Genomic DNA, 13578 nt, shown 5'->3' on the forward strand with positions numbered 1-13578 from the left:
CACCGTAACCAGGCGTGGCGTCGAACCGCCACTGTTGTAGCCCTCGCTCTGCCCAGTGTATCGGTGGTATCCAGTCCGCACCGGATAGAGTACCGTGCCGTATCTCGACCCTCCACTAGGGCTTGGGCGAGTTTAGCCCTGACCTCCTCAGGGCCTTGTGGCAGCACGTCCGCAACCGTGTCCCAGAGGGTGTGGGTGTAACGGCCCAAGAGGCATGCGGTGTTGACTGACCGCAGTCCCAGACTAAGGGACGGGGACACTTTCTTGCCAAACTGTTCAAACCTCTTGGATTCCCTGTCGGAAGGAGCCGACGGGAACGCGGTCTGGGAGTTAGAGGCCTGGATAACCAGGCTCTCGGGGGTGGGGTGGGTCGACAGGAAGCTTGGGTCACCCGGAGCCGGGCGGTAGCGTCTGGCCACATTCCTGTCCACAGGCTGTCCTGAGGCGGGCTTGGACCAGGTACCCAACAGAACGTCAGATTAGGCCTCATTGAACGGCAGCAGAGACTTGACCGAGCTTGAATGCGGTTTGAGGACCTCGGTGAGGAGATTAGTTCTCACGGCCGCTGAGGGGAGCGTAAGGTTTAAGGCCTTAGCCGCCCGCATCAGCACTACGCTATAGGCTGCCCCCTCCTCCGTAGCCACGGTAGGAGGGGAGACAAAACCGGTGTCTGGAGAGAGGTCCAGGCCGCTGGCCTCCCCAAGCTCCACTGTCCAGACCGCTTGGTCCTGACACTCCCGTGTCAGAGGGTCCTCAGACCCCTCCCAGTCCTCTTCGTCACCCAATTCCTGGTAGCCAGGATCAACAATCTGGGCCCATTCGTGGAACTGGATCGTACCTAGAGCTGTCTCATACAGCTCCCAACGGGGCCGTGTCGACGGCTGAACGGGAGCGGCAGAAGGACTGGGGACGGCATCGACCGAAGTCGGTGCCGGTGGTGACACCCTCGGGGACGGGGCCGGTGAGGTCGTAAGGTCGACCGGCGTCGACCCGGATCCGGTCGGGGCCTGTGGTGCCGGGACCGAAGTCGCCGGCGGCGCCGGGGCCGAAGCCGCCGACGGCGTAGGTGCCGGAGCACCCGACCCGCTAGGCCCGGAGCCGGGCCCACTGGGCCCGAAGGCGCTGTGGGGCCCGGTGGAGAAGAGAGCGACCTCATGGCCATGAGGTACTGCTCGATCTCCTCCCACGTCGCATCTTACTCAGGGACCCGAAGGTATGGGGCAGGATGCGGCGCCAGCGACCTCGGCGGTGCCACGTGGGTGGTGCCACCCAAAACCCCGGCCGCGTCGGGCGAGGTCGGAGGAGCGATGACGCTGCTCCGACCTCTCCTGCCTCTTACCTGAGGAGGAACCAGAAGACCGATGCCGACTTCCGGAGCAAAGCCATATTCAAGGCATATTCCAAGCAGAGGGGGAAAAGTTGACATGATACCCGTGGCCATTTCTTAACTGGTTGACTTATAAACACAAGTAGACCCCACTCTTTATCCTCCGCTGTCATTAAGGCAGAGAAGGGCTTGGATGGTTATCTCCTGCTATAAGAACACGCCAGGTATGTTGTAATCCGAGACCTAACAAAGTCTGTAAAGTAGGAGATTTAGTGTTATATAGCACTGAGCATATGTAGTTATTTATCAATGCATATGTTTAATCGGTTGGGAATATAGAGTGTAAGTGACTTAATCCCCAGGATATGCTTTGACCACGAATCTAAAACTTTCGCTTTAAAATTATAAGTATTTTTTATTTAAATTGATACACATGGTCATTTCACATTCACTTTAAAATGGAAATAGTATGTCTGGTGCCACTATTTCCTTATTCGTACTGAGAAAAAACTTTGAACCAGAGAAATCAACCAGGCTAAAAGAGGAGACCAAAGTAGGATCCATCATTTTTGCCTCAGCTATTAAAGAGATAGGACTGTAGTAAGTGACACCCTACATGAACCAATTCACACAAAAACAATTAAAGGTAAGCTGCGGTGTACTGATAAATAAAAGCTGCACACCTACCAAGTAAAGGCATGCTGTTTCGTACAAGAGGGAATCTAATTGTAGGGAATGGCCTAGAATCATGGGCCATGGGAGAGGGAAGTGGAGAGTTTATTTCTTTGATATTTTTATAGGGTTGACGAGCTGGGGCTCTTGATCAATCACTGATGAGGTGCTGCTTGAGAAGGTAAGTCTTTACTTTCCTTCTAAACTTCAGAAGTAATGTACCGAGCCCAGCAATGCAAACAGGCGTTTTTCGATATTCTGGGTATATACACAGAGGAGCTCAGCCTCCTGGTCTGATCTTTCTTGCATTTATTGGTTCTAAATCAAGGACTGACTCATTGTGGTTACTTAATTTCCTCATTTTATTAGAAGCATTTATGTAATGTCGTTCTTGTCCTGAAGTAAAGCAGAGTACTGTAGATAGCAATAAGAATGTATACATATTCGCTTACTGGGATGCCTGGAATTATTTTTACAAAATCTCTTGGGGAGAAAGTGCATTAGGAAGAGAAGATGTGCCTTTCGAAGACAAACTATGATACCTGGAGGTGGGTGCAGAGCAGAACTTGGGAAATACACATAGAGTACACTGCTTGACTGTTTTAGTTTGGAGGCGATTTGGATATTTTTATGAAAGGGTTTGACAAAAGTCTAGAGAATAGGTTTTAAAGGGGATTTGGGTAGCCAACATTCCCTTTGCCAGATCCAGACAAAACTGATTTGTAATAAAGCTTGTATGTATGAAAGCAGCTGTATTATATGTTTAATTCTCACCTGCAGGTAGATAATAAAAAGAAATATACAAAATATTGGCTAACATACAAGGGCAGTAGGACACGGAAGAAGCGGCACCACAGATTATATTGACAACGTAGAATGTTAATGTGCGTGGGTAACAAAATAAAATCTTGAAAAATTTAAATCATTAAAGATGCAAGATACTGAGGATGGTCTCTGTAGACGGGGGAGTGGTTCCCTGGCGACATTCATGCACATTATATGGGAATGTAGGGCGGTGGCTGCATATTGGAGGCGTATACACACAGTGATGGGTGAAGTGACGGGAGTTGACTTGCCTGCGGAAGCCCGGCGATGTCTATTGAATGTATGGGGCCCTACAGACTACACCAATTCGCAAAGTCAATGGGTCACCCTGGGCAACATGGTGGCTAAAAGGGACATTGCGCAGAAATGGGGAGCAGCTCTGCCCCCTACGGCCGAGATGCGGAAGACTAACATGGACTGGTGCATGTTCCGAGAAAAAACTATGTTGCCAGGGGTAGGCCCAAAAAGTGGAATAAGGTTTGGGGGCCCTGGAATGAATGTAGAAGTGATATTTGCCTCCCGCCGGATGCAGTGCCCTTGGAGGAGCGAATGTCCCCTTAGCCCCGTGATTCCGGCTGCTTAGCTATACACAATGTCCTGACTCCTCCCTCCCTTCGATACAGAAGCACGTGACCTGGTCATGTATCCTAACTTTTATATAGGCCCATCCTGCCCTGAAATAGGGCGATGCCATACTCATTTCCTTTGCCTTGCCATTCGCACCGTTATAGGTGCTTTTCCGTTGTTATACCGTTTCCTTTCTTTATTTCATGATAAAATAAACCTCAGGTTATTCTGTACTGTATTCTGTGTGCACCATTTTTCACCGCGTAAAGTCTTGCTGCCAAGCCTTCGGGATGTATGGCTGAATAGCTGTGTACTATTGTGTTGTAAATAAAGGTTTTCAAAAAAAAAAGGATGCAAGATAAAGGCAGGTCATCTACACATAGTAGATATACCAACCTTTGAATACAACAAACAGGACCAGTAAAGGGTACCTGTTAACTAAAGGTTGATGACGAAAGTTACCAGGAATAATATGTAGCCTAGAAGTAGACAGCAGAAGTATGAGATCTAACACACAGGGAGACCGAAAGGAAAAAAGATAGAAAAGAAAATGAGATACAGTGAGATCAAAAGCAGCACGTGTCAGAATATTCCAAAAATATTGATGCAAGTAGCTGTGAAAAATCTTTATGAATCAAATGGCACTGTATAGTATGAAAATGAATGCTAATTATACTGCCATATTTAACGAAATTTACAGTGACTGAAAGTCAAATGAGCAAATATATATATATATATATATATACATATATATACATATATATATATATATACACACACATATATACATACATATATATGTAATATCAATGTAAAAGTCGTCTGTCTATTTTATATTTTTACACCTAAACAGAAACAGATCAAATATGGGAAGTTAAAATAAATACCTATGTTCTGCGTTTATTTTATTTTCCTTTCACAATTTCTACACAATTAAACAACACTGTCAGTGAGAAATGCATCATTGTCTATATTGCTCAGTTAACTATCCGACAGGAAACCACGTTCTTGCTTTAAGTCCATGTTTACTGTGCAATCAGAGGTAAGCCGTTTTGGTGCTGTGACATTCAAGAAATTAAGCGCCAGTCACACGAGGTGCTAAACAAAAACAGTTTCTCAACATTGTCAGTTCGAAACAAGGCACAACATCGGTTGCTTACATCAAGTGGTACAAACAGAACAAAATCAAACCAGAAAACTAGACAAGACCTGTAGATCACAGGCAGAAACCTTGAACCCCTATAACCTTTCAGAGAGGATGATAACCAACACTGTAGTAGATGGGAATACCAATGTTGGCAGACTGTGCTATACTAGTGGCAGTAACAACATTGGGTGCAAAGGGACATTTTAATTGGAGGTTTTAGTGCCCAAATAAGCGGGGTATCATCTCTCATGTTTTAATATGGTATGCTTCCACTTCTTTCTGAAGAGAACAGAGTAGGAAGTCTTCCTTTTCTGTGTAGTCACCACAGATTTTCTGCCATTGCTAAACCCTATATTTTTGCCTACAAGTCCCTAGTATATGGTGCAGAAAGCACCCAGAGCTGGAAGTTAAATGCCACTAGTGGCCTGTAGCACCTATTGTGCTCTTCACTCTAGAGGTAGTACAAACATGGCTTCAGTCCTACAAATGTAGCCTGACTAACTGTAGAAATGGGTAGGCATCTCCCACAATAACCACCGTACTCTGCTTCAAGGCAGACCTCACAGACCTACTACTATAGAGTTTGGGCCCCTGACAGGGTTGTTCCTACATAGCTTCAGGGTATATCACACAAACCCCCACTGTAGAACCTGAGGCCTTGGAAAGAATGACAGATTGTAGAACAGCCTCTTGATTGTTTTGCATGGATCGATCTCCAGGTGAGTCCCAACGCAAACACCAAGGAGGACCAAACACAACTCTTTCTTCTTGTTCGGATCAGTAGGAGGTTCCTTCAACAGCATGGACTAGGAGGTTCTCAAAAACCAACACAGTGCAGATGATGGAATGGATGTTCATCTACATGAAGATCTTCAATTTGAGGTACCTGACAACCAACCACGGTTCTAAAGATCAAAACAAAGTCTGAAGTAGCAGGAAGGCCACGTGTTTAAAATGTTACAAAACCATAAATAAATACATAAATGAGACTATGTGATCCTACTTTGGTGGTGAAGTCAATGTGGCATGACAAGGTGTGTTAATAAATGATAACAAAATGAGTGCTTTTCTGGAGAAAATCTGCGGCAGAGGGCAGCAGTCCACGACCTTTAGGTCGTGGCCATAGTAGCTTAAAGTTACATTCCTGAGCTCTGCCTCTACTAAATAGAAATACCACACAACAAATTAAAAGAGTTGAAGCAACAAGTCGTAGAAGACAACTTTGTCAAAATAATCATTCTAATTGACAGAACAGAGGCTGTTTTAATGTTGGAGCTGAAAAACAAACACTAACCTCGTTGAGGCCCAAGTGAAAGTTACAGAATCCACAAACTACACAGAAGTTAGAGACACTAGTAAACACAGAAAGACAATGAACAACTGCCTCATTTAAATTCTTATTCTAGTGAAAGCCACGTGAGGTACGACATCTGATCAAAGTTTAACAAGGCCGAACCCAGCCCTGTAAGAAAGTGGACCTAACTGTTTTATTGTAGGTAGCTTCAGAAAACATTAGGAATCAAGATGAGGCAGAGAACCATCAGTGCAACAAGAGGGCAAGAAGGAGAAGAATGGGGTGGTTCAAACGTAGCAGGTTGAAGGTAATAAGAGAAGATTTTTATTATCAACTATATGCTTCCAACGTCTTTAGAGAAAGCTAAACGAAACAAGCATTGGCATAACCAATAGGTCTCGCCTATGGGATCTTATAAGTATTTACCATGCAACAGATTATCCTGGGTGATACATCCTCTACTGTTCTTTAACGTGGACGCTTTGGCACCAATAGGTACATTATAACACTGCATTGAGAAGTACTGAAAGTGTTATTCCTATACAACTGGTACTCTGAGCCAAAGCAGGACAGACAGGCAGAAGTAGAGGGTGCTACGGAGATAAAGGCACAAACAGGAAGGGGTAGGAAGAAAAACAGGGGCATAGATAGTCAGAAGGACAGGATTGGAATAACACAGAGGGAGACGGACCCATAGAGAGGAACAAGCAAAAAGAGGTCAGAGGGCAATAGATATAATGAAAAACAGAGATAGGGGCAGAGAGACAAACACATACAGTCAGAGGGACAGGGACCCAGACAGACATGAGTGGAGGAAGATTGAAGGTCACACTCAGCCCCATTTGTTTTCTTGTTCAGCGACTCTTACTGTAAGGATGGCATTCCTTTTAAAGCCTCTAACAAGAGCGTAGGGCATGGGGAAGTTACTGTTTATTGCTTATAGCAAAACATTTACAAGAATAAAACATTCTTAGATCCATCATATGATTTCATAAAAGTGTCAGTAACTCGGTTAGTCGATCTCCACCCTCTCCCCATGCTATTTTACTCCCACCCTTGTCACTTTTGGAGGTCCCATGCATCTTCTATACTTTAACTGCATGATAATGCACACAGGTCTCATGGAAATGTTGGTATTTTTTTAGAGTTTTATATAGCGCAAACTTGACCGAAAGGTATTGGGTATCAGAGCGCCAGTAACGTTACATGAGGCACATTCATTTTTATTAGGCACGGGAGATTAATGTGATTTGCCCACAATCACAGGATGTTTCGTGTCCTTGCGGAGATGTGTTAATTCCTGCTGTAATTCAGCAGGTGGTTACAATGATCAACATTCTGTAAACACGGCTCATTCTGTGAGGCAGAGGCTACTGCAGAGCAGTCTGGATTTGTCAATCGCGCCAAGACACACACAGGAATGAACAGATGAGCGCGCACGTTGACAGACACCACTGGCACAAGCAAGATCCTCCTAGAGATGGGCACACACACAAACGAAGACAGATAATCAGTGTGAAGGTGCGACTCACGGAAACAGGCACACAATAAACAGACAATTCTCTAGACGTGAAAAGGAAACAGGCACATGGAGACACGCACAACACATGGGCAAACAGCTATGTGTAAGTGTGAGTGACAGAGAAATGCCGCTGCAAACGAAAGAGGCTGATGCATTTATCAGGCAGCACTAATGCGAATCTCTGACTCTTTTCTAACATTAGAACCCATGGCTGGTTTGTGGATCTGCACACTGCTCTGAACATACATTAAATGGAAAGCGCTTACAGTCACTGGTACTTTTACTGCACCTGGGTGTTTAATGTCAGCCTGCTTTGACCTTTCCAGACCTAGGGAGATTTTGCTATTTTATAGTGTATTGCATATAGATAGCCTGCTGGTCACATAAAGCTCGTAAAACTGCCCAAGAGCCTGGTTCTCTGTGAGCGGTCTGCACAGGGGGGTCGTGCGCCTGCAGCGCACGTGTACTGCAGTCCTCGTTTATGAATGAATCACTGGGTGGCCGGTAGGACACTTAATATTCATCTCGCATTGAATTGGAATACGATGAGCGCAAGCGAGGAAAACAAGCTGAGGCAGACTGAAATTGCTCATGATGGGCACGGCAGGCTGCGCCTCTCCTGCTTGCAATATAGATTAGTTTTTCAGTCAATTATTTTTTGTTTCTGCCGTCCTCACATTTTTGCCAGCTCTCTTTAATGTCTGCGTCTAGGACTGAAAACAATTGACTTGTTTATTTGTTTCCCCACGCATGGCAGTGAAGAGCTGTCAGCGTGCGGACGGAAACAAGTTTGTCTCTGCGCATTGCTGGGAGGTTATATACCTGCTGGGCTACGCTTGGTGTCTTTGGTTCCGTTGGTAAGACCCAGCAGGGGTGGATGTGCACTGCTACCCCTGCCAGCCACGCCCACCTCCTAGTTCAGCAACTCCCCTTAATGAGTGGTCGCTGCTGAAGCCTCCTAACACTTTGAACCTGGAGCTGACGCTCTAAGCAGTGACCTAGGGACAGTGCCATTGGCAGCCTGCTGCCAGCAGCACAGAGCTCTCTTACTGTCCTGAGCCTTGGCAGGAATCCCTAAGCTTTCAGGCGCCTGCAGCCCTCTTGCTGCTCCTCCACACAGTGCGCTGAGGGCAAACAGGATCTCCGAAGTTGTTGGAGTGAATAACTCAGCGAGGCCAGCCGATTCCCCCTCTCCAATGAGGGAAGCCGTGATGCAACTGTTCGGCGGCTGCTGCATGCAAGTCGCCTTGCTGTGGGGGTCTGGCTCCTGTAGCACGGCATGGAGGGTCTGCCGCGGGAGGATTGAGGAGGGGAGCCACGGGACCCGCTGCCATGGATGAGTCCAGCACCCTGAGGAGACGGGGGCTGCAGGTAAGGGCCACCCGTCACTGCATGTTACCTACCGGCTTCGAGTGCCACCACTAGGCGCTTGCGAAGGTACTACATCCCTTGAGTGAAAATGCAAAATTCACTGTGCTGTTCGTGTTCTACCGGTATGCCTTATCCGTAATGGTGGCATTTGGAGTAGAAGTGCACGCTGTGCTTAAAGAGCCATGACGAGGGAGGACGACGAGGGGGGAAAGCCGCTGCTCGACCGCCATCGGTTTACAATTAACACAGCTGTGAGACGCAGGCGTGATAATTGGAAATAGATGGGGCTGATGCTCACTCTCGCAAGCCATAGGCCGTGGGCTGATACAAAGGTGTTTTTTTTTTTAGTAAGACGCACCCAATGCCCAAAAGCGTGTGAGCACCACATGCACGAGCTTCAAGAAAAGCTGTAGCAATTCCAAGAGGCCCTTCTCCTAGAGCAGCGCATGCACGCTGCGCTAGGCTCGACCTAAAAAGGACACAAAGTTTAATTACAATAAAAAAACAAGCATCTGCAATGCAACAGGTCTCGCATTAGTTAGAGAATTTGGCATGGTTTATATTTAGCTGGATATGTTTGCTGGTTTGTGTACTGTGTGCGTTAGGGAATGGCAGGTTTGTTTGTATCTGTGGAGTAAGAATGTATTATAGTGTTCCCATGCCATGTTTACATTGCCAGTGAGACGATCAGTAGACACATACACAGAGAAACATACAGAGAGACACATGCACCGATACACACAGAGACAGACATGCACATAGAAACATACACACAGACGCACAGTCAGGCACACAGAGACTGACACACGTATAGAGACGCACACACAGAAAGACACACAGAAACAAAGATGCACACATAGAGAGGAGACGTACTTAGAGACAAATGCACATATAGAAACGCACACACAGATAGAGACGCTCACACAGAAAAATACATGCAGATAGAGACTCGCACAACGAGACAGATATGTGCACCAAGAGACAGAAACACGCACAGAGATGCACACAAAGACACAGAAACGCGCACAGCAAAAAACACACGCAGACAGATATGCACACAAGACAGAGACATGCACACAGACACACAGAGACAGACACGCACACACAGACTGATACACACAGAGATACACAGATACAGACAGATAGTTTGATAGCTTAATGGGCTAAGGCATCCGCTACAGGGGCTTGTGCTTAACCTTACGTTTACAGTTGTTTTTAACTGTATCCCCACCCCTTACTGACCTTGCTCCCACAGGTGCGGATATGATTGAAACTTTTCTTACCCAGATAACTCAAACTTCAGTTAAAATCTCGGCGGAAATGGTAATCACTGGTTATGAATACTCTATGGCCCCCGAAAGAACAAGATATTTGCAAGCTTTTCTGTTTATTGCTATGGCCATGATCAGACTTTGCATTACATTGCTCTGGATAAATCCTGAACCTCCTACTTTTTGTCATTGGAAGGCCAGGATGTTGGCCTGGTTCAAACTAGAGACTTCTGTTCAGGCGTTCAGAGGAAAGAAAAGACGTTTAACTGCTTCTAAGAACTGGACACCATTTGCAAAGTGGTTGGCAAATTAATAATGTCCTTTAATTACTATTGCATAATTTTTTATGTATAAATTATGTAAGATTTATGTTTGTTTGTTTAACCTGTCTCCCACCACCACGGGATAAAACAAAAAAATCAATAAATAAAAAAAAGAACCTCTGTCTCCCAATATAAAACATTTACCCTGGTTCTCTGTGAGTAGGGTTCCCCTGTAATCAAGAGTGCCTCTTTAAACAAGCATGAAATCTATACCGGAGAGATTACATTTGAAAAGTGCATCTGCAGACATTAAACACTCAATCGCTTACCCACCCACCCTCGGGCACAAGCACCTTGGGACAAGATTAAGGCGAGGCCCAGCCCATGCTGGGGTTAGGTGCACTCGGCATTCGAATCTGGACAAAGTACTACCGCCCTCACTCACATTACACTGCTCCTGCCTGCAGACAACAGTGTTACAGGATACTTTCCTGCCTAACCTTTAAACTCTTTGAGCATTCAGCTAGGGTTTTTTTTTCTAGCAAGAATTTAAATTCAGTCAATACACTAACCTCTTTTTCTCTCGAACATCCATGCCGAATAATTCGTTGGTTAAGTTTGTTTGGTTTAACTGGAAATCCCTCCGAGTTAACAAAAGTTTGTGCACATATTTGTATCACTAATATTAAGGGCATGCACAGTTTTAACTTGCGTGCAATTCTAGAGAGGTCCGGAAACATTTACCTTTGTAATGAGAAATGCTTCCTAACGGAGGACAGCGAGGGCGCATTCCAGCAGAGCAGCCGTGAAATGAATCCCCCCCCAAAAAAAGTGCCCGCTGTAATTGAAGACATATGGGCTTTGGTGCTCGTAACAGACACCAATAGGCCATAGGCAGAGCTACTCGACCGCCTATGTCCTATTGCGTGTTCTGTTAAACAGCACGCATGCAAAGCCCAATCAAAATGGACCTAGGAAATAACACGCACGAGCTGTGTGGAATTTCCAGGTCCATTTTTGAAACCCTACCAAAAGGGCTTTTCGCTACGCTTCGCTTGCGAGCCCTAATAAGAAGTGAGGAGGAGTCTTATTTATATTTTGGATGGCAAAGGAAAGAAAACTACAGAATGAAGTCCTCGCATTTACATCATCTCTTCAGTCATGTGGCAAAAAAAAAAAACATGAATAAGAGATGCCCTTTAATAAACTCAACTTTGTTCACAACGTGCTAATATGTTTAGTTGCGTACCTTTAAAAGGGCCTTAGTCACAGTAGTGACAGACAGGAGAAACAGTTTTTTCTTTCTGCTTAATTACTCACCTACCAATAAGTGTGATTTAAGGACTCATTATTTTGAGAAAAATACTGTCTGCAAGAACAAAGCTCTGTTCTTGCTCTTATTCAGGACTATGTGCAAGTCCACCTGGTCTTACTATTTTATATGCTCAGAGTTCCTCTGGAATATAGAAATCGAATTGATTTGGGAACTACTGAATAATTTGGCAAAGCTTTCAAAGAATAGTATTCCGAGGTGGCATAATCAAGAATGCATTGTTCTCTCTTAAAAGTCATGCATACCCAACTAACTATGATTTATTGTACAGGCTGCTCACAGATGAAGATGGACACCCTTGAAGGTAACATTTCGGGTATGGTCCTCATCAAATTTTAATAAAATGTACCAATTAAAGATATCCCGGAAGGCAACACTGATCAGTTACCACCAAGTTAATTATCTGTATAAATCCTGTGCACCCAAGTGTTTCAAACACCTTGTTTGGGACGGGGCACCTTAGAGCCTGATGCTGAAGAGAGAGGCAATGAAGTGGGCTCTACTGATGAGAGTAGCCCAAGGAAAACAATACTTTAAATGTTTTTTTCAAAATTACGGAGTTGATGTGACTCAAATGGATTTCTAGATTCGAGGGAAATGCCAAATATGGTAAATCTAAAAAATAAATGACAATCTAGGAAGGAGTATTCATAAAAGTAACAAATGAACATCTTTTTGGCCGACTAAAACATTTTTCTTCATTTAAGTAATTCATTCATTCTAATAATTGAAAATAAAATGGGTGGGCACCTTTCTACTGTGCTAAGTTATTACATGCCAAAAGTGTTCAGAGATCTCCACATCTGTCTTGTCTATTGCTAACTTTTAATTTGGGTATTAACGGAGACATAATAATGTTAATTTAATAGCAATATTGCGGGAAGCCTCATGCAATCATCATCAACTATAAAATAAGCACATACACATAATTAAAAAGCATTTTTATCTTGCTTGTCTGTAAAACAATGCATCCAAACAACAATATTCTAGTAATCTAGTGGATTACTGTCCACATGTATGCTTCCAAACTGGATTATTGGTTCATCCACTCACTTTACAAAATATTTATGAAACTTTAACTTACCTCAATGTCTTGCAGACTGAACTCATTTTGATCTTTGAAATTTGCAGCTCCCACACTCAGCTCCATCAGCATTTTTGCGATTTCCGGTTTTATTGCTGCTGTGAGCCGACTCGCTGCTTCCATGACATGTTCCTGCACGTCTTTCAGTTGCATAGCTGCCTTAGAATAGTGAGAGTTTCGAAAAACGCCGCTGAAAAGGTCTGTAAGGAAAGTGCTTGCACGACAAAAAACATTGAGTGCATCCAGATACTTGGAGATCCCCTGCTGGATGTCTGCGATCGGAGTTGTGTGAGGGGCGGGGAGGTTGCAGCTGCCTGCAGCAACTGTGGAGGACAAAGGGGGCGCTGTGGTCGTCGACGCCAGTGGTGCGCTAAGGGTCCTGCTTAGCTCGGGCATTTGAAACTGCTGGTGCTGCTGCCCTTTCTGCTTGGACCCGCCAAGCAAAAAGCGCCGCTTGTAGTCCATTTTACTTTCCTGGGCACTGCAGCAATACATAGGTGTCAGGTGGACGGCCAAACGTACAGGCTAACAATCGTCTGACAAGCTCCTTTTGCAGATTTGTGTTTACGTATCACAGCGAAGGACTGGGTGCACAGGTTTTGAAAAAGGCATTTCCACGAGGCAGACGACTCTATAATCCGTATCAGCAGAGAAAGGCAGCGACTTAGCTGACCTGGTGTTCTTGTGTTTAGTGCAGCCCTGCTGCAGTTCGCAGCTTGTGTTTAAAAAGGAAGCTTCGTATGCTGCAGATATATTCGTTGCAACGCAGTTTTTATACCATGTGGTGTTTGTGGAGGACTCTGTAGTGGAATAAACATATGTTTTTCTCTGCTGCCCAACCACCGACACCAGTAGCTTAAAATCTTTTCACACGGACATCAAAATATATAGATATATAGATA

General features: G+C 44.9%; 1 protein-coding gene across 1 annotated transcript in view; it reads right to left on the bottom strand.

Annotated features, from left to right (window-relative positions):
- The window catches only part of GARRE1 (granule associated Rac and RHOG effector 1), a 553275-nt gene that overhangs the window by 539279 nt on the left and 418 nt on the right, over positions 1-13578 (bottom strand). The window contains exon 1 of the mRNA XM_086951262.1: positions 12677-13578. This exon is cut by the window's right edge and continues 418 nt beyond it. Within this exon, the coding sequence (XP_086807388.1) occupies positions 12677-13171 (495 nt within the window). The 5' untranslated portion in view covers positions 13172-13578. The remainder of the gene's footprint in view (positions 1-12676) is intronic.

The sequence above is a fragment of the Lissotriton vulgaris genome, unplaced genomic scaffold (genome assembly GCF_964263255.1).
Source record: "Lissotriton vulgaris unplaced genomic scaffold, aLisVul1.2 SCAFFOLD_1284, whole genome shotgun sequence".
NCBI classification, from domain to species: domain Eukaryota; kingdom Metazoa; phylum Chordata; class Amphibia; order Caudata; family Salamandridae; genus Lissotriton; species Lissotriton vulgaris.